The sequence below is a fragment of the Tyto alba genome, unplaced genomic scaffold (genome assembly GCF_018691265.1).
Source record: "Tyto alba isolate M040663 unplaced genomic scaffold, T.alba_DEE_v4.0 Super-Scaffold_20, whole genome shotgun sequence".
In the NCBI taxonomy this organism is placed as follows: domain Eukaryota; kingdom Metazoa; phylum Chordata; class Aves; order Strigiformes; family Tytonidae; genus Tyto; species Tyto alba.
The window spans coordinates 10,927,589-10,943,148 of record NW_024881283.1 but is presented as its reverse complement, the minus strand read 5'-3'; the positions used below and the strand labels follow the sequence as shown (position 1 = coordinate 10,943,148).

The following is a 15,560-nucleotide window of genomic DNA, read 5'->3' as shown; positions in this document are numbered from 1 at the left end:
GCAGAAGGGGCATAAAACGGCTGATCCGGAACCTCGGCGCCGGGCGCGGGCGCAGCCGGGGCCGCCCCGCGGGACGCGGCCCGGCCCGGCGGCTTCCGGCGGAAGCGGGGCCGCGGGTTCCGGGCGGGCGCGGGAGGATGGAGACGATCCTGGAGCAGCAGCGGCGGTACCACGAGGAGCGGGAGCGGCTGATGGACGTGATGGTGAAGGAGATGCTCACCAAGAAGTCCACGGTGCGGCCGGGGCGGCGGGGAGGGCGGGCGGGCGGCCGCGGCCCGGGCCCGCGCTCGCTCTAACCCAGCTCCTCTCCCCGCAGCTCCGCGACCAGATCAACTCGGACCACCGGACACGGGCCATGCAGGACGTGAGGGCGGCGGGAGCGGGAGCGGGGGCCGGGGCGGGCGGCGGGGGCCGGGGCGGGAGCGGGGGGGCCGGGGCGGGAGCGGGGGGCCGGGGCGGGCGGGCCGCGGGCGGCCCAGGCCTCTGCCGGCTGCTGCCCGGCGGCAGCGACGTCCCGTGCGGCATTCGGGGCTTCGCTTTTGTTTTCTCCAGAGGTACATGGAAGTGAGCGGCAACCTGAGGGACTTGTACGACGACAAGGACGGGTGAGTGCTCCTGCAAACGCCTCGTGGGGTGCGCGCCCACCGGGGCGTCTGCTAAGGGTGTTTTGCGGATGAAGAACTTGGGGGCTGGTTTAAGTTGGTTGTAAATACGTGAGACGCAGTGCGGGTGTGTGAGACCAGGAACCAGGTTCTGGGGACTCAACCTGCTGGAGCAGGACCCACACCACACATTGCACAAGTGCATGCTGAATATATGCCTTTTGTTATTTTTTTGGTTTAAGTCCTGGGGGGAGGCCCCGAGTTGCCTCCAGGGTTTGTAAGTGGAGCATTTACAGTGTGTTCAGTGGGAGGCACGACCCGGAGCCTCAGACTGCAAGCCCAGCAGAGTGAGAGGTCTGATGTCACTTTCTGAGTGTTTGCAGGCAGGCTTGCTGGAGCTTTGTGTGATCAAAATGCAGCATTAGAGCTGGAAAAACGCTGTGAAAGTGCCAGTGTGTTTTCCTTTCCACTTGTCCTTTTTCGTGCTCTCGTAGTTTACGGAAAGAAGAACTCAGTGCCATTTCAGGGCCAAATGAATTTGCAGAATTCTACAACAGACTGAAACAAATTAAGGAATTTCACAGGAAGCACCCAAATGAGGTAAGTGGTTCCCTACTTAATAAGAATTGGTTATTTGTGGTCTGTTGCACCTCATCTCTACAATGACCAGACCTTTTTTTTTTTTTCAGTTTAATTGCCTTAATATACAAGTGTGAAGTGCACTAAAAGGTCACTTGAGAAAAGGTGTTTGAGGTTAGGTAGTGCTTCAGAGGCTGTGTGTGAGCTCCCGTGAGAGCAGTGTGAGTAGGAGAAGGTGCAGGATGCTGACCGCGTGTGCTGCTCGCTGTGCATTTCTCTGCTGAGCTGGCGTTTGGTCTTGCCTTTCTCGTGCTGGCTAAAGTCAGGCTTTTTTTCTTTGTGCAAAAGTAATGGTGAAGAAATGCTTTGGGTACCTCTTCAGTTACATTGTTTGCAACCTACTGTGATTTTTGTGTTAATTATTCTGGGATGTTAGCTGAAATAATATTTTTTTTCTGTAACTTCTGTCTTTTCTTGAAGATCTGTGTTCCAATGTCAGTGGAGTTTGAGGAACTGTTGAAGGCCAGAGACAACCCGAGTGAAGAAGCTCAAAGTAAGTTTGTAGTTCTTCTCTGAGACCAATCTAAATTAAAATACTGTGCTTGCTTGAGAGACATTATTTAATGAGGTGTTTGATCCATTTTGCGTGTTTCAGAGTTCCCCCTTCCTTTTACTAAAGGACTTCTAAAAATTATTCTTTTGTCATTTAAATTCCTCTGAACTACAGCCCCCTGGATTATTCCACAGTAGTGGTGCTTCCCCTGAGGAATGTCCTAGTGTGCTCACAGAGCAGGTGTCTGATCAATGAGTATCCCACTTGCATTGTAAACATCTTCCTTAAGCATAAATTAGTCCACAGTTAGTCCTGTTCAGGTTCTAAAGCACGTGTATAATAAGTAGGGAAGATTGAGCTCATAATAAAGCTCTTCATGATCTTGCCTACAGATCTGGTAGAGTTCACGGATGAGGAAGGGTATGGACGATACTTGGATCTGCATGATTGTTATCTCAAGTACATTAATCTAAAATCATCAGAGGTAAGTGGCTGCATGTGTCTGGGCAACTTCAATGTTTAAGGCCAAGCTGGTTTCCTTTGGTTGATTCGTGGTTATTTGTTTTGGTTTGTTGTTTGTTTTTTTTTTTTTTTTTTTTTCTTACATAAATATGTTTATGTCCAAATAGCAATTTCTAAGTCACTTTGTTGCATGTACAGCTTGACAGCATCTGAATTCTGAATGCTTCTTCATAACTCTCTTCTTTTTGTTCTCTTCAGTTGAAATCTCTCCATTGTTAATGTAACAATGGCCTTGTAAAAAGCCTCTGTTTTCTGCTACCAAGTGCTGCTAGGTATCCAAGGCAATGTGTTAGTGCACAGAGAACCCTGGGCTGCTGCAGTCGGGAGTAATGGCATAAGCTAGTGCTTTTCTTCTGGTCTGGTAACTGGAAACTGGATGTTAATTTGGCTGCATGTGTATAAAGTCTGACTCTAACTTTTTTGTTCTTAGAAATTGGATTATATCACTTACTTATCCACATTTGACCAACTCTTCGATATTCCCAAGGAGAGAAAAAATGCTGAATATAAAAGGTGAGCCTTTTTGCCTCCTTGCTTCTTTTGTGACAGTTAACAAGAAGGCATTTGCCTTTTAAGTGTACGGCTGCTAAGAATATAGGTAACAGTCAAATATTATGTAAATTGGGTCACTGAGCTATAGTAACTCAATCGTGTCTGAGCCCTGAGAAAACACCCAGTGCAGCAAAAATGTGGAAAGCCACATTCTGCTGTGTGGAAGGACCTGCTGCATCTGGAAACCGTGTGTTGAAAACTGTCACAATCTCGATGACTTCCCTTTGCAGTACTAGAGGGTAGTTACTTTGCAAAGATGTTGTTAGAGAAATCTGCTAGAGGTTGATACTGAATTACCTATGTGCGTGATTACTCTGCCAGGTACCTTGAAATGCTTCTGGAGTACCTACAAGATTACACAGATCGAGTGAAACCGTTGCTGGACCAGAATGAGCTTTTTGGGAAAATTCAGACTGAGTTTGAGAAGAAGTGGGAAAATGGAACGTTCCCTGGCTGGCCGGTGAGCTGTCATTAAGCCCACGTAAATGCTTTTGTATGTGATAGGTTTTCTGTGAATCATTTGTGTAAAGTCATTGCTGAGCTCAAGTCCAATAGCAAGGTATGTGTTTGTGTATCACAAAGAAGCAATTTAATACTAACTTGAATTTGAAAACTAGCACAACTGGTTTGAAACTAACCCTTTTTAAGGTTTGCTTATTTTATATCTCTTATGTTGTTCTGTTGCTCAGTTTAGTGAGAATGTTCTCTATGAAATGAACTGCTCCTCTTGAGGTTAGAATGTGACATTGCATGAAGTGTTATAGGATGGCACAGAGATCTTGCATGTGGTTTTCCTTGGCAGAAAGAGACCAGCAGTGCACTCACTCATGCTGGAGCCCACCTGGACCTCTCCGCATTTTCCTCTTGGGAGGTATGTTTTCAGTGCTCTGTACTTATTAAATTTTAGCAGGTGGAAGCTTAATCATTTTGTTTCTTTTCATAATTTTACTTGCTGTGCTTTCACCTCTGGCTTTGAGCTCTCTGAATAAAATTTTTATTATGCTGATGACTTAATTGCTTCCATTAGGGGGGTGTAACTTGGAAGATCTGTGTGGATTTGTCACATTCCACATTTTTCAGTGACACCCTTGATAGTCCTTCCTTGAACGCTCTTTGTTGTTTGTGGGGTTCTTGGTGTGTTTTGGTTGTGGTGTTTTTGTTTTTTTTTTTTTTTTTTATGAGTTAAAATGGACATACATCCATATTGTATTTGTTTAATAGCTATTCTCTTACTGTGATTTACTTTTTAATTGAACAGGAATTGGCCTCCCTGGGACTGGACAGGTTAAAATCAGCTTTACTGGCCCTGGGACTAAAATGTGGCGGGTAAGGTGCAGTCTTTTTCTATTTCCTTTTCAGTTTTTGAGGTCTTTCTGTCTTGCATTTTTTTATGGGATACTTGTTTTGTTGTCTCTATTGTACAAGAATTGCTTTAATGTTGTTTGACAAAACACTGAGAACCAGTCAGGGGATACTGCAATCTACTGTTTTGAAGTCTCTTGTATAGAAGAATTTGGTTTAAGGAATGAAGACAAAGATGATAGGAAATCTCATGATCTCTTAAAAGCTAAATTGATTGTTGCATGAATTAAAATAGTTCTCAGGAAATTTAAAACTACAGTTTGGACTCATGTCTCTCCTTCTCCATAGGACTCTGGAAGAGCGTGCTCAGAGACTTTTTAGCACTAAAGGCAAATCCCTGGAAGCACTTGATCCTTCCTTGTTTGCTAAGAATCCGAAGACTAAAGGAAGCAAAAGGTGAGTTCTTAAAAGTCATTCTGAGGTTGGTGGTGTTCTCTTCATTTGGATGAGAAGTATTCTGTAGACATTATTCTTATATAGTTGTGACAAAGATTCTTGGAGTATTAAAAGCTTTTCATCTTGGACCAAATAGTCCTGAACCAAACGGAAGGTATCAGAGCTGAATTTGTGGAGGCTGTGCCGTTTAGTTTACGCTAGCTGTTTGGTATTTTGTTTCTGTTTTCTTGCTGTATACAAGTCAAGTTTGTCTTTAGGAGTTCGGTGTACACATGATGCTTGCAGTTCTGGAATGGACTTCATAAAGTTTCTTTGTCTATTTCCAGAGACACTGAAAGAAATAAAGATCTTGCGTTCCTGGAAGCTCAGATTTATGAGTATGTAGAAGTTCTTGGGGTAAGGATTTTATTTGGTCTTTGAGCTTTTTATTTTAGAGCTGTCAAATAGTGGCTGGAAGGTCATCCACAGCTTTACCCAGTGCTTTCATAGACAGCATACTGAAAAGAGTTATTTTCATGTCCAGAGTCATAACGTTTTAAAGTGCATGCTAGCAGACAGCTTTTTCTGTCATTAAGTAGAGTATGATGGATTACATTTGTATTTCCGTTAGCTAATTGTTTGTCAGGCTTTTGTGAACAGGCACATCTTGTGTCTGACCCACGCCCAGATACAGAAGCTACATGTTGCCCTGGGGAAATCTGTTTGTTTCGTTTTTTTTTCTCTCTTCCTCTGGGCACCATATCAGTGTAGATAATTTATATTTTATGCCTAATTCACAGGGTATTGCAAATCTTTACTTGTTCTGCCTTGATGCTTGCCTTAAGTCCTTGCTTCAGTTTGGGGCGATTTGCTTTTAGCAGGGTGGCTGTTGCTGTTCGCTTGTCACCTTGAAAGTGCTAATGGTGATCCAAGCTTTTTGTTCTTTGGAAGCAGGAAATGTTACACTAAAACCAAGTTGTTGGGCTAAGTAAAAGGAGAGTTCTTTGTTTCGTACTGGTCTTCCATTCCCCTCTGTCTGTACACCGAGGAAGTGTTTCATGTAGCTCTTACTTTGTTGCTGTCGTGTTTTGTGAACAATTTCTTCTCGCGCTGTAGGAACAGAGACACCTCACTCACGAGAATGTGCAGCGTAAGCAAGCACGGACGGGAGAAGAGAGGGAGGAGGAGGAAGAAGAGCAGATCAGTGAGAGTGAGAGTGAAGATGAAGAAAACGAAATCATTTATAATCCTAAAAATCTGCCTCTTGGTTGGGATGGCAAGGTAACTGGGATTGTCAGGTCTGGAAAAGTGGGAGATGTCACTGATGCCACACTATTCTTCTGTTTGAACCTGCCTTACCATTTGGCCTAATTTTTGTTTTTCTTTGCTTGTCAGCCAATCCCGTACTGGTTATATAAATTACATGGTTTAAACATCAACTACAATTGTGAGATTTGTGGTAACTACACCTACCGAGGGCCCAAAGCGTTTCAACGTCACTTTGCAGTAAGTAACGTCTCGCTACAAAACCATCAGTACTACGTTCAGATCACCTTTGTAATAAGTAGCTACTAAATCACAGGAGTGCACAGGTGACACTTCTTCCACTTCTGAATTGTGGGTCTGGGCTGATGCTGCAGGGCTGTGTGATTGGAACTATAAATTACGTAGGGCATATTAAGATCTCTCCTGCCAGTCTCTGTACGGGCTCTTCTTGTTTGAACACTAATTCCAGTATCCAGGTCTGACTGGTGTGGAGTGCCTGTTGGCTGACAGTGTATTGCTACTGTGTAAATACAGAAAAAAAGATTTTGATGGAGTTTTTTAGGACTGGTAGATTTGTATGTTGATAGTATTTGTTTCACCTTGTCTAGATGCTCATATCTCTTTTTAGTCTTCGGTGTTGCGGGTGAAGTGGCGTTCCATCTCATGCTCTGCCCTCTTGCCTCTTCTCCCCAGGAGTGGCGGCACGCACACGGAATGAGATGCCTGGGCATTCCCAACACTGCGCATTTTGCCAACGTCACACAGATTGAGGATGCAGTCTCGTGTAAGTAGCGATGTCAGAGAAGGGAATGTGAGGCATAAGAACGCTCATATTAGCTCTTGCCAAAAATTTGTCTTACCCTATGATGAGAAAGCAGTTTTGGGAAAGCGTAAGAAACATAGTGCATGTAGGATGATCCTTCCTTGTGCCATCCCTCCCAGCTCTTAAAAACAGAGTGGCCTTTTTTCTTTGGATACCTGCAGGAGTAGGTGCTTGCTGGAATTGCCAGTGGAGCGTTCATTTGTTGCCAGCTGTTTTGTCAGCGATGCTTTGCGTATGAAATCTCAGCTGAATACAATGGGCCACCATTTCTTTAGGCAGGCTGTGGCGACATCAATCCGTGTAACTTACTTAGTTGATGTTCATCAACATCTTCATGGGGAAGCCAGCCAAAACCTTCAGAAACTGTAGAGCCTATAGGTAGAATTTGAAAGCCTATAGTAGTTAGGACTTACAGTGGTTATAATTTAATGCAACTAATATGTGCTGATGTTTTGAGGAGGCTACCTCATGCAGGGGTAGTTTCTTGAATCTGCCCCACCTGGGTTAACAGGTACAGGTTATGGTTCCTGGAGGTAAATTGATTCTTGCCTAGAAGAAACTGAACTTGTAAAGCCTTAATTTCCCAAACAAGCTATGTGGGAGCTGTGTCTCTGAAGTGTAGTGGTTTTGGACTTTTGTCTTTTGTGTCCCATTCTGAATGATCACTTTAAAGCCTTGTTTGCTTTAGTTCTGTGCCTTTATAATGGATATTAGATACATTCCTGGATTGCTGAAGTGACAGTTTAAAAAGGGGGGGGGGAAGGTGCTCGTGTATATTTTACTAGATTAAAAACTAGTATCTCAAGGGAAGTTGCATCAGATTCTCTATGACTTTGTATTTACAGTGTGGGCAAAGCTGAAACAACAAAAGGCTTCAGAGAGATGGCAGCCTGATACAGAGGTGAGATGTGTTAGAGGCATTTAGATGTTCGTGGGAACCCCTTGCATGAACTGTCTGGCTCTGTCAGAAGAATTTCTGAGTCCCCTGCATGCTGGAGAGATATGCAGGAGCCAACACTGCTGGTTGTACAGCTCCTGTTAGTGGTGATGTGTGAAAAGCACTTCTTGTATTGTACTGGAAAGTAGTTCTGCTAGGACAGACTCAGCCCTTTGTGTAAGAATCTTTTCGTACACTGCTTTACAGTACCAATGTCATCTTTGTTTTGTGAGGAGCAAAAGGAACTGTTGGCAGCAGTGGGTTCACTTACATTAGTGCTTTTTCTTGAACTTACGTCTCAAACCATTTTTCAACAGTGAGCAGGGCAACTGTGGGAAATAAAGCCTGTAGTTCAGCTTGTAATTATTCTGACTCTGAATAAGCTCTTCTCATGGAGCCTGTGGTAGATCTGCTGTGTCCTTTCCTGTAGAGAGGTTCTTGGCAGCGTGGTCGTGTTCAGTAGGTGCTGCTGGAGCTGAAACGGAAATGCTGCAGTACTACCCGAGTCAGGATGTGTCCAGGTGTCTCTAATCTGTTCGTTCTGTTCTAGGAGGAGTATGAGGATTCCAGTGGGAACGTGGTGAATAAAAAGACCTATGAAGACTTAAAACGTCAAGGCCTGCTGTAGCTTTTCCCAAGTGAAGGATTTCACGTCTGAAAAGCAAGTGGAGAAGTGTCCGCAGCTCTGACTTTTCTTCAGTTTCTGGATTTTCTATGTGCATGAATATAGATTTCAAGGATACTTTATAGAATCACTTTCTAGTAAGCCCCTTGTGAAAAGCAGACTTGCGATGTTATTTTATATTGGAAAAAAAAAAAAAAAACCTTGAAAAATAAACCGATTTTAATTTAGGAAGTGCTGAGAAACTTGTTTCCTTTTGTATGCTGGAAGGAGGAGATTTGATTTACGGTATTTTTAAAATGCTTTTTATGCCGTTTGAATTGTCAGAAGCAGTTGTTTTTTCTCTTAGTTCTGTTCTGATGGAAATTTTTATGATGAGGATTGACTTTCTGTAAAGCACACGTGAACATTGCATGCTGACAAGGAGTAACAGTCTTATAGTATATCTTGCTGTAAGCATGTGGTTTTCTTTGGGCTCCTTTGCAAAACAAATTTGTTTGGCTCGCATTGTTGCTTTTACCTCGGGTCTGTCTCCCTGTGGAGCTTTGGCCCCTGGGATTTTTTGTTCAGGGAATTAATAATTGAGCTTGATTTAGGTTGGGCTGTGTGGGCGGTTCATGGTCATTTCTCCAGCACTGTTATTGACTTGAAAGATGCGGTAGATCCTTTCTTTGGGGACTTGAGCTGTGGTGCGGGAGGACTGAGGCAGGAGCACACAATGCATTTAGATGTGACCGTTCTCAGTGCTCCTCAGTGCTGTGCTCAGAGGTGTCTGTACGTACCCCGTGGTATTCACGTTGCCACATGAATTGCAAGTCTGGTGAGGAGAAAATAGGCGTTGTGCAGAGGCCACGCACAGGGCAGTGCTTGTGCCCCCTCTGGCCCCTCGGGTGGGGTTTCGTTTTGGCACAGAGTCAGCTTGTGTGACACCCCAGCCTCAAATAATCCCCTTTCTCTGTCGTCGCCACGCAGGGCCGTTTGCATCTCCAGATGCCGTGCAGCAGCAGGTAACAGTCGCTTCCCCGGGGTGACGGTTTGCGCAGCTGGGGGTTGGCAGGGGTGGGGCTGGTTGCTGGCACCGGGGTGCGAGCCTGTGCGGCGGCTGCGGCGGGTGCGGGGGCTCCCCCGTAGCAGCGGCTGCCGGCTTTCGCTGGGGCTTCGGGGAGCCAACGGGCAGGGTGAGTCAGTGCTGGGGGCTCTTGCCTTGCCCTGCTCGGGGGGAGGTTGTTCTCCTCGGGATGAGGCTGTGCCGGGTGGGCATCCGTTGGAGCTGGGCTGGGGTGGCACCCTGCTCAGGCAGGTTGTCCAAACCTGGTCTGGGTGGCGCCTGCTCGAGTTTGGAAGGTGGGGGATGCCAGCCTGTGTTGTCTTTCACTCGGAGCGAACAGCCTCAGTGGTTGCTACGCAGGCTTCAGCCACTCCAGGTCCTTGGGGAGTGCTAACTGGGGCTAAATCATGAGACGGGTGGGGAGTGTTACAGTTTTCCTTGGAGAACCTGGCCTTGGAGCCTGTTTGGAGTCACGTCTCCACTGTTTGTCTAGCTAAGCAGATAAAGATTTTGAGTGGAAATCAGAGATATTCCTACAGCAGAGAGCTGGGTGTCTTGGGAAGCACCAAGCAGGTAGAACTTCCCAAACCGTGGGGGCGAGCAGCAGGGCAAGGGACTGGGCGGTGGGGAGCTGTGCAGACACCTCTAGTCGGAACTTGTCAGCAGTGTGGAGGCACGTGAAAGGATGCAACCAGGAGCTTTACAGCAGAAAACTGCGCGCTGAACCTGCTCCATTGCGAAGCCTAGCCCCCGTTGGCAGAACCCCGCTCTCACTGCTGTGAAGCAGGGGTGGCTCCTGTGCCTGCCCTCGCGAGCAAGCTGCTGCAGCGCTCGTGGCACGGCAGACCTGCCCTGTATTGCACCCCCAGAGGTGCTGCCTGGTTTCCCCATGCAGCCTGAGCGCCAGGCAGGTGGGAAATCCCGTGTGAAGGGGACGTGTGTGCCACTGTCCTGGGCTGGCAGGGAGGAGAGACCCACAGAGGTGGACAGGTGGGAAGGATGTGACTGTTGTGAGTTAACCAGGAGTATTTGAGCCTTGGCAGTGCAACAGCTCTTTATGGTCCAGAGCATTTCCACCTCTCGCTGGGGAAAGCTACTTTAGCTGTAAATGTTCCTGTTTATGTTCCACGTGGGTTGTGTGCCAGAACTAATAGGCCTGTGTTTTGCTCTTTGCCAGGTCCTGAGGGCCTGTTGCATAGGCATGTCTGGAAACAGGCATTTTTCACACCAGACTTCCTTTGTTCATCCGCAGCAAGAACTGCTATGGAGGGTCTCCCTTGCTGCCCTGAGGGCTGGTGGGCTTGGGTCCTCCCGTGACAGGCACTGCTGCGGGTGGGTCACATCTTCACTCGCAAACAGCACCAGCAAACGGCTGCGTGGTACCTGGTGCCACTGGTAACTGCCCTGCCATCCCACTCCCGGCAGCCGTCGGCAGCCCCACGCCCCGGCTGCGAGCACTGGTGGGGGGTTACCTCACCAACGGGGGCACGGGGCTCCTGGGGGGCTCCCGCTCGCCGGCAGCGGGGCTGCGGCAGCCTCGGAGGTTTTGGGGAGCCCCTCGGGAGGGAGCGACTGGGCGTCCCGGGGCTGAGCACCACTCCCCTGAGCATGGCTGTGCACAGCACCGTGCTGGGCTCGTGCTGGGGGTAGAACACAAACCAGCACTGGGGTGTCTGCCCCGCGCCTCGGGGGGGGCAGCTCCCTGCACCCTCCGGCAGCGACCGCGGCGCTCAGCAGCAACACGCGCAGAGCCGGGGGGGGGCCCCAGCAGGTGCTTTCTCACCCCAAAAGTGCTTGCAGCCGGTGCCCCAGGCCTCCTGCACAGCCCAGACTCCCAGGTCCCTTCTGCATTTGTTCAGCCGCCTCTGGCTGCAGAGGGGGCCCAACTGGTGCTCGCTGAAGTCCAGGCAAGCACAGTGACGGGGGTGCTGAATTACCTGGCTATTTATATGTCAGGTGATTTCAGGGTTGAAAGTGTTGAGATGACCTGGAGTGCAGTTTTTGGAGGTGCTGTTGGTGGGCTTTGTTACTGCCAGGCCCTCATTCCTCCCTGAAAAGCACATCCTGACACTGCAGGGACCAAATATTGTTGAACAACCTGGATTTCTCTGGTGTCCCATGGTGTCCAGAATAAAGGCTGTAAATTTCCTAGGAGAAAAGTTTCTTAAAAAAAAAAAAAAAAAAAATTCCTCAGCAGGAAAAGTCTCTTTTATGTAACTTGTCCTGAGGTTGTTTTTGCCACCTCATCCCGAGCCGTGGGCCGGGCGGACGCAGGGACTGTCCCCTCCTGCTGCCCGGCTCTGACGGTGCCTCTTCCCGCCAGGTCCTGGGTGAAGTTGCTGGTGGGTGAAGATGGCAGGTCGCCGGTGGCTCGTGTGCCCCGTTCAAGGTAACGGGGGCTCTGCTGCAGCATGGAGAGCGGCGTCTGTCCCGGTGTGCCCAGGACGTCTGTCCTTTCCCCCTGCTGTTGGGAGGCTGTGCCGGGGCTCACTGGGGCGAGGGATGGCCACTGGTTGCTGGGGGGCTGGTCCCCTGCAGCCAGCATCAGCCCCTGACCCCTGTGCGTCTGGGGGGGCTCCCCACAACCTCCCTGGGGGGAACTGGCCACCACCCTGCTCCAAGGAGCCTGGTGGGGGCTGGATTTGGTGTTTTGAGGACGAGCTGCCTGTGCTGCTGGGGAGGCTCTTTGGGCTGGGGGTAAAACAGGCAGCAGATGTGGTGGTCTCAGTTGTCCCTACTCCACTGCAGGCCTGCTGCTCTGCATCTTGGCTCTGCACCTCTGCGTCCAGGACCCTCTTGCCACAGCAGGTGAGCTCTGCACCTCCAGGGAAACCTGGGGGTCCTGTGGGAAGTGGGGCAAAGGCAGTGTGGTGCAACAGGGAATTGGTCCCTGGCCCCTGCATGCTGTGTTCTGTAGGATGGATCTGTACTGAGGAACCTTTTCTGAAGGTTTTGACCCCAGAAAAGCCTGTTCCTCACATGCAGCATGGCTGGAAGGGGGAGGGAGAAGCTGTTGCAACATCTGTCCTTAACGCTGCTGCAGTGGCCTGTTGTCTGACCTGCTTGCTGGGCTGCCCGGTTGCTGGCTGCAAACAGTCCTTGTTTGGGACATCCTGCCACTGACTGCCGTCCACACCCCAACAGCAACGGGACTGATGCTTCCTGCAGATCCCTTTGGACTGTGCTGTGCCTCAGGAAGGGATGCAGGGCTTGCTGAACACGAGCTTGGTGTTTTCTTCACCAAGGGGGAACTTTGTGTCTTCCAGACCACGACGTGGCCCCCAACAACAGCACCGCCTCGGTGGCCCCCAACAACAGCACCGCCTCGGTGGCCCCCAACAGCAGCACCGCCTCGGTGGCCCCCAACAACAGCACCGCCTCGGTGGCCCCCAACAGCACCGCCTCGGTGAATCGTACAGAAGAAGCTCCGGTAAGGAAAGGGCTGGGAAGAGGGCCGTTGGCCAGGCTGTTGCAGCCCCACAGGCAGGGTCTTTAGCCCAACTGGTGTCTCGTGAGAGCTGGGAGCCCCCTGACAGCACCTCCTGGGGCGGAGGGGGACCACCTCGGGCATGGCGGGAGCGTGGGGGCAGCCCCTCCCGCCAGCGAGGCCGTGTCTGGGGATGGCACCGTGGTGCCGCACAAGGAGGCTTTGCTGCACAGTGACACCCTGGTGTATTCTCCCTCCAGCTCATCTGCCAGAGCTTTCAGTGCTCTGGGGAGAGGTGTTACCAGGATGAAGCCTATGCCAACAAAACGGTGGCGTGCCATAATGAGACGTACTGCGAGGTATGGAGGTGCAGGGGGGCTGTCATAGGGAAGGTCTGTTCTCCCTTTCTTTATATCGGGAATCCACAGTGCTCTATTAAGTCTGTGTCAATCTCCTGTTCCTGTTCTCTCTTTGTGGCAGTCTGTCAGTCATTTTTGCTCCTTCATGATGGCATCTCTTCACACTCCTAGCATTTTTTCCTTCGGCTCTGCTTTTGCAGCTTTATCGTACCTCCAGCACGAACTACACGGCCAGGTGCAGCAGCACCTGCAGCACAGAGATGTGCAGGACCAACAGCAGCGTGAGCACGCAGCAGTGCGCCCTGGACTGCTGCAACTCCCCCCTCTGCCTGCAGCTCAATGCCAGCTCCTACGGTAACTGCCCACAGAGTCCCCGGCGGTGGTCTGAGGGTCTGAGGTTAATCCTGCTGCACGGGAGGGAGATGGGTGGGCAAAACCCCTTGCCGAGGGATGCCTGTGGCTGCATCGCTGCGTCCCCTCTGCTCTGGGGCTCGCTCCCTCCTCCAGAGCCATGCTGGTGAATCTGTCCGGTGTGTGGCCGTGGGGGGCTCGGCACAGGCTGTGTGTGGGGTGCGGCCTCACAGGGCTCCTTGTGTGTCTGCAGGTGACCTGCCACCCGCCACTGTGCCACCTACGACCACCACCACCACCCCCCGAGCTCCCCCCCGAAACGTAGGTACCGGCCAGGCAGACGCTGCTGCAGCCATGGGCTCTCCTGGGGGGCTGAGCTCCCACCAGTGCGGGGGGGGGGGGGGAGAGGGAAAGGTCCCTCCTGCACCTGCTTTACAGGGTCAAAAACTGCCCCTGGAAAGGGAACAAGCCCTTAATGAGCCCTGGAAGAGTCTGTAACAAGCCTGGTCAGACGGGCCTGCCCCCAAGCTCAGCACTTACATCGGTTCAAGCCGTTTGAACCGACGGCGTGGTGAGCCTTCCTCGCAGCCGCAGCGAGGGCACAGGGACCTGTGGGGCACCGCAGCCTTTTTCCTCAGCCCACGTGGAGGGGAAGGTGCTTATCTTTGCAGAGCCCTGTTAAGAGAAAGGAAAAGGAGGCTCGAGACTTGTTTGCTATGCCAGTGTTTCACTGCAGCGTCCTGCAGTCTCAGATGGGGCGCTGGTAGTCCCTCTCTGTGCCTAAAATGCCTGAGACAGCATCAGCCAAATACTACAGAACAGGGGGGGTTGGAAAGGAGCCCCCAGGAAAGAAGGGCTGTCTGGGGCTTAGTTCTTGTCCTGGGAGTCTTGTTCTCTGGACTGATGAACCTACAGTGTCTCCTCTGGCCCTCTCTTGTAGGGGAAAGTGTGCGCAGCGTTTTCCTGTCATGGGGACGGATGTTTTAAAGGCAAGAAGACTGTTGCGAGATGTGTTGTTGGGCATGACTTCTGTGAGGTACGGCCTTAGGGCTAAAGAGCAGGACAGCCCAGGAGCTGGGGTGTGCCCAGGAGCCTGCACCTTTCCTTTAATGTGAATACTAAAGGCTTGGCAGGACCCCCAGGCTAATGCCTCTCTCCTCCTTCCAGATGAAGAAGACAGGCTTGAATTACATGGCCGGATGTAGCAAAGCCTGCAAGGCTGCCAAACCTGTCTGTGCTGGTGGGATGAAGGCTGCCTGTTACCAGGAGTGCTGCCCAGCTACCCTGAAAGCCAGTTGTCTGAAACTGGATGGCAAAGTTCATGTCAACAGCGCTGGGCAGGAGACGCTGGCCCCGCTCCTGAAGCTCATGGCATGTGGGGTACTGCTTCTCCTGAATTACAGGGTCTCTGCTCCCCTCGGGGCGTGAGCAGCAGTCCAGGTGCTCCGCGGCCTTAGTGCTCCTTAGGATCCCTGTCGCTCTCTGACTCCAGCCAAGGCCGCTATTGAACACCCCTCATCACGTCCCTGTCCCAGGAACAAGGTGTCCCAGTTGCAGGTGGCTGCTTCTCCCCCTGTGCAGGTGCCTCCCGCCCACGGGGTGACTCCAGGCCTCTGAGCAAAGCACAGTGGCAGCGGCTGCAGGTCCCTGTTTGTGTTGTCCTGCAGCACAACCTTCCTGTGCACTCTGCCCAGGGGCGATTCCTCCCGTTTGAGCTGCTCGGGGAAGGGCAGGTCCTGACCACAGGTGGATGTGGGGCTCCCTCTCAGCATGGCAAGCTGGCACTCTGCCTCCTGCCTCTGGCTGCTCGCAGTGATGACACTGGTTCCCTGCCCAGCAGGGTGGACCTGAGCAGCTGCCCGGTGGGATGCCCTCCGCTGTGGGCTGCTCTCCCCTCTCCACTGTTAGAGCACCCTTTACACCTGCTTCCCTGTCCCAGTTCAAGCCTCTTCTGGGTTACAACTGGAAAGGATGAATTCCAGGTGCCACAGGGTGTTGATACTGCCTCACGCATATTTTGTGAGCAGCCCTTTATACCCTAAACCCAATGTTGTGGGCAAAGGGACACTGAAGCATGGGGTGACAGCCAGGTCTCCTCTTTGGCCCCTTTCCTGGGTGGCTATTTAGGCAGGAAAGCCCCTGCATTAGGTCATTTAAGCAGCAGTAGTTTTTACCCTTGTCT

At 50.7% G+C, this 15,560-nt stretch overlaps 1 protein-coding gene across 1 annotated transcript; it reads left to right on the top strand.

The window, feature by feature from the left end:
* Positions 1 to 82: 82 nt before the first annotated feature.
* Positions 83 to 8,427, top strand: SF3A3 (splicing factor 3a subunit 3). Its single transcript, XM_042793865.1, has 17 exons — positions 83 to 233; positions 317 to 364; positions 553 to 605; positions 1,097 to 1,202; positions 1,662 to 1,734; positions 2,127 to 2,218; positions 2,687 to 2,769; positions 3,130 to 3,268; positions 3,611 to 3,679; positions 4,067 to 4,134; positions 4,459 to 4,566; positions 4,893 to 4,962; positions 5,662 to 5,826; positions 5,941 to 6,051; positions 6,505 to 6,595; positions 7,480 to 7,535; positions 8,122 to 8,427. The coding sequence occupies exons 1-17, from the start codon at positions 138 to 140 to the stop codon at positions 8,197 to 8,199; spliced, it is 1,506 nt and encodes a 501-aa protein (XP_042649799.1). The 5' UTR covers positions 83 to 137; the 3' UTR covers positions 8,200 to 8,427.
* The last annotated feature ends 7,133 nt before the right edge of the window (positions 8,428 to 15,560 follow it).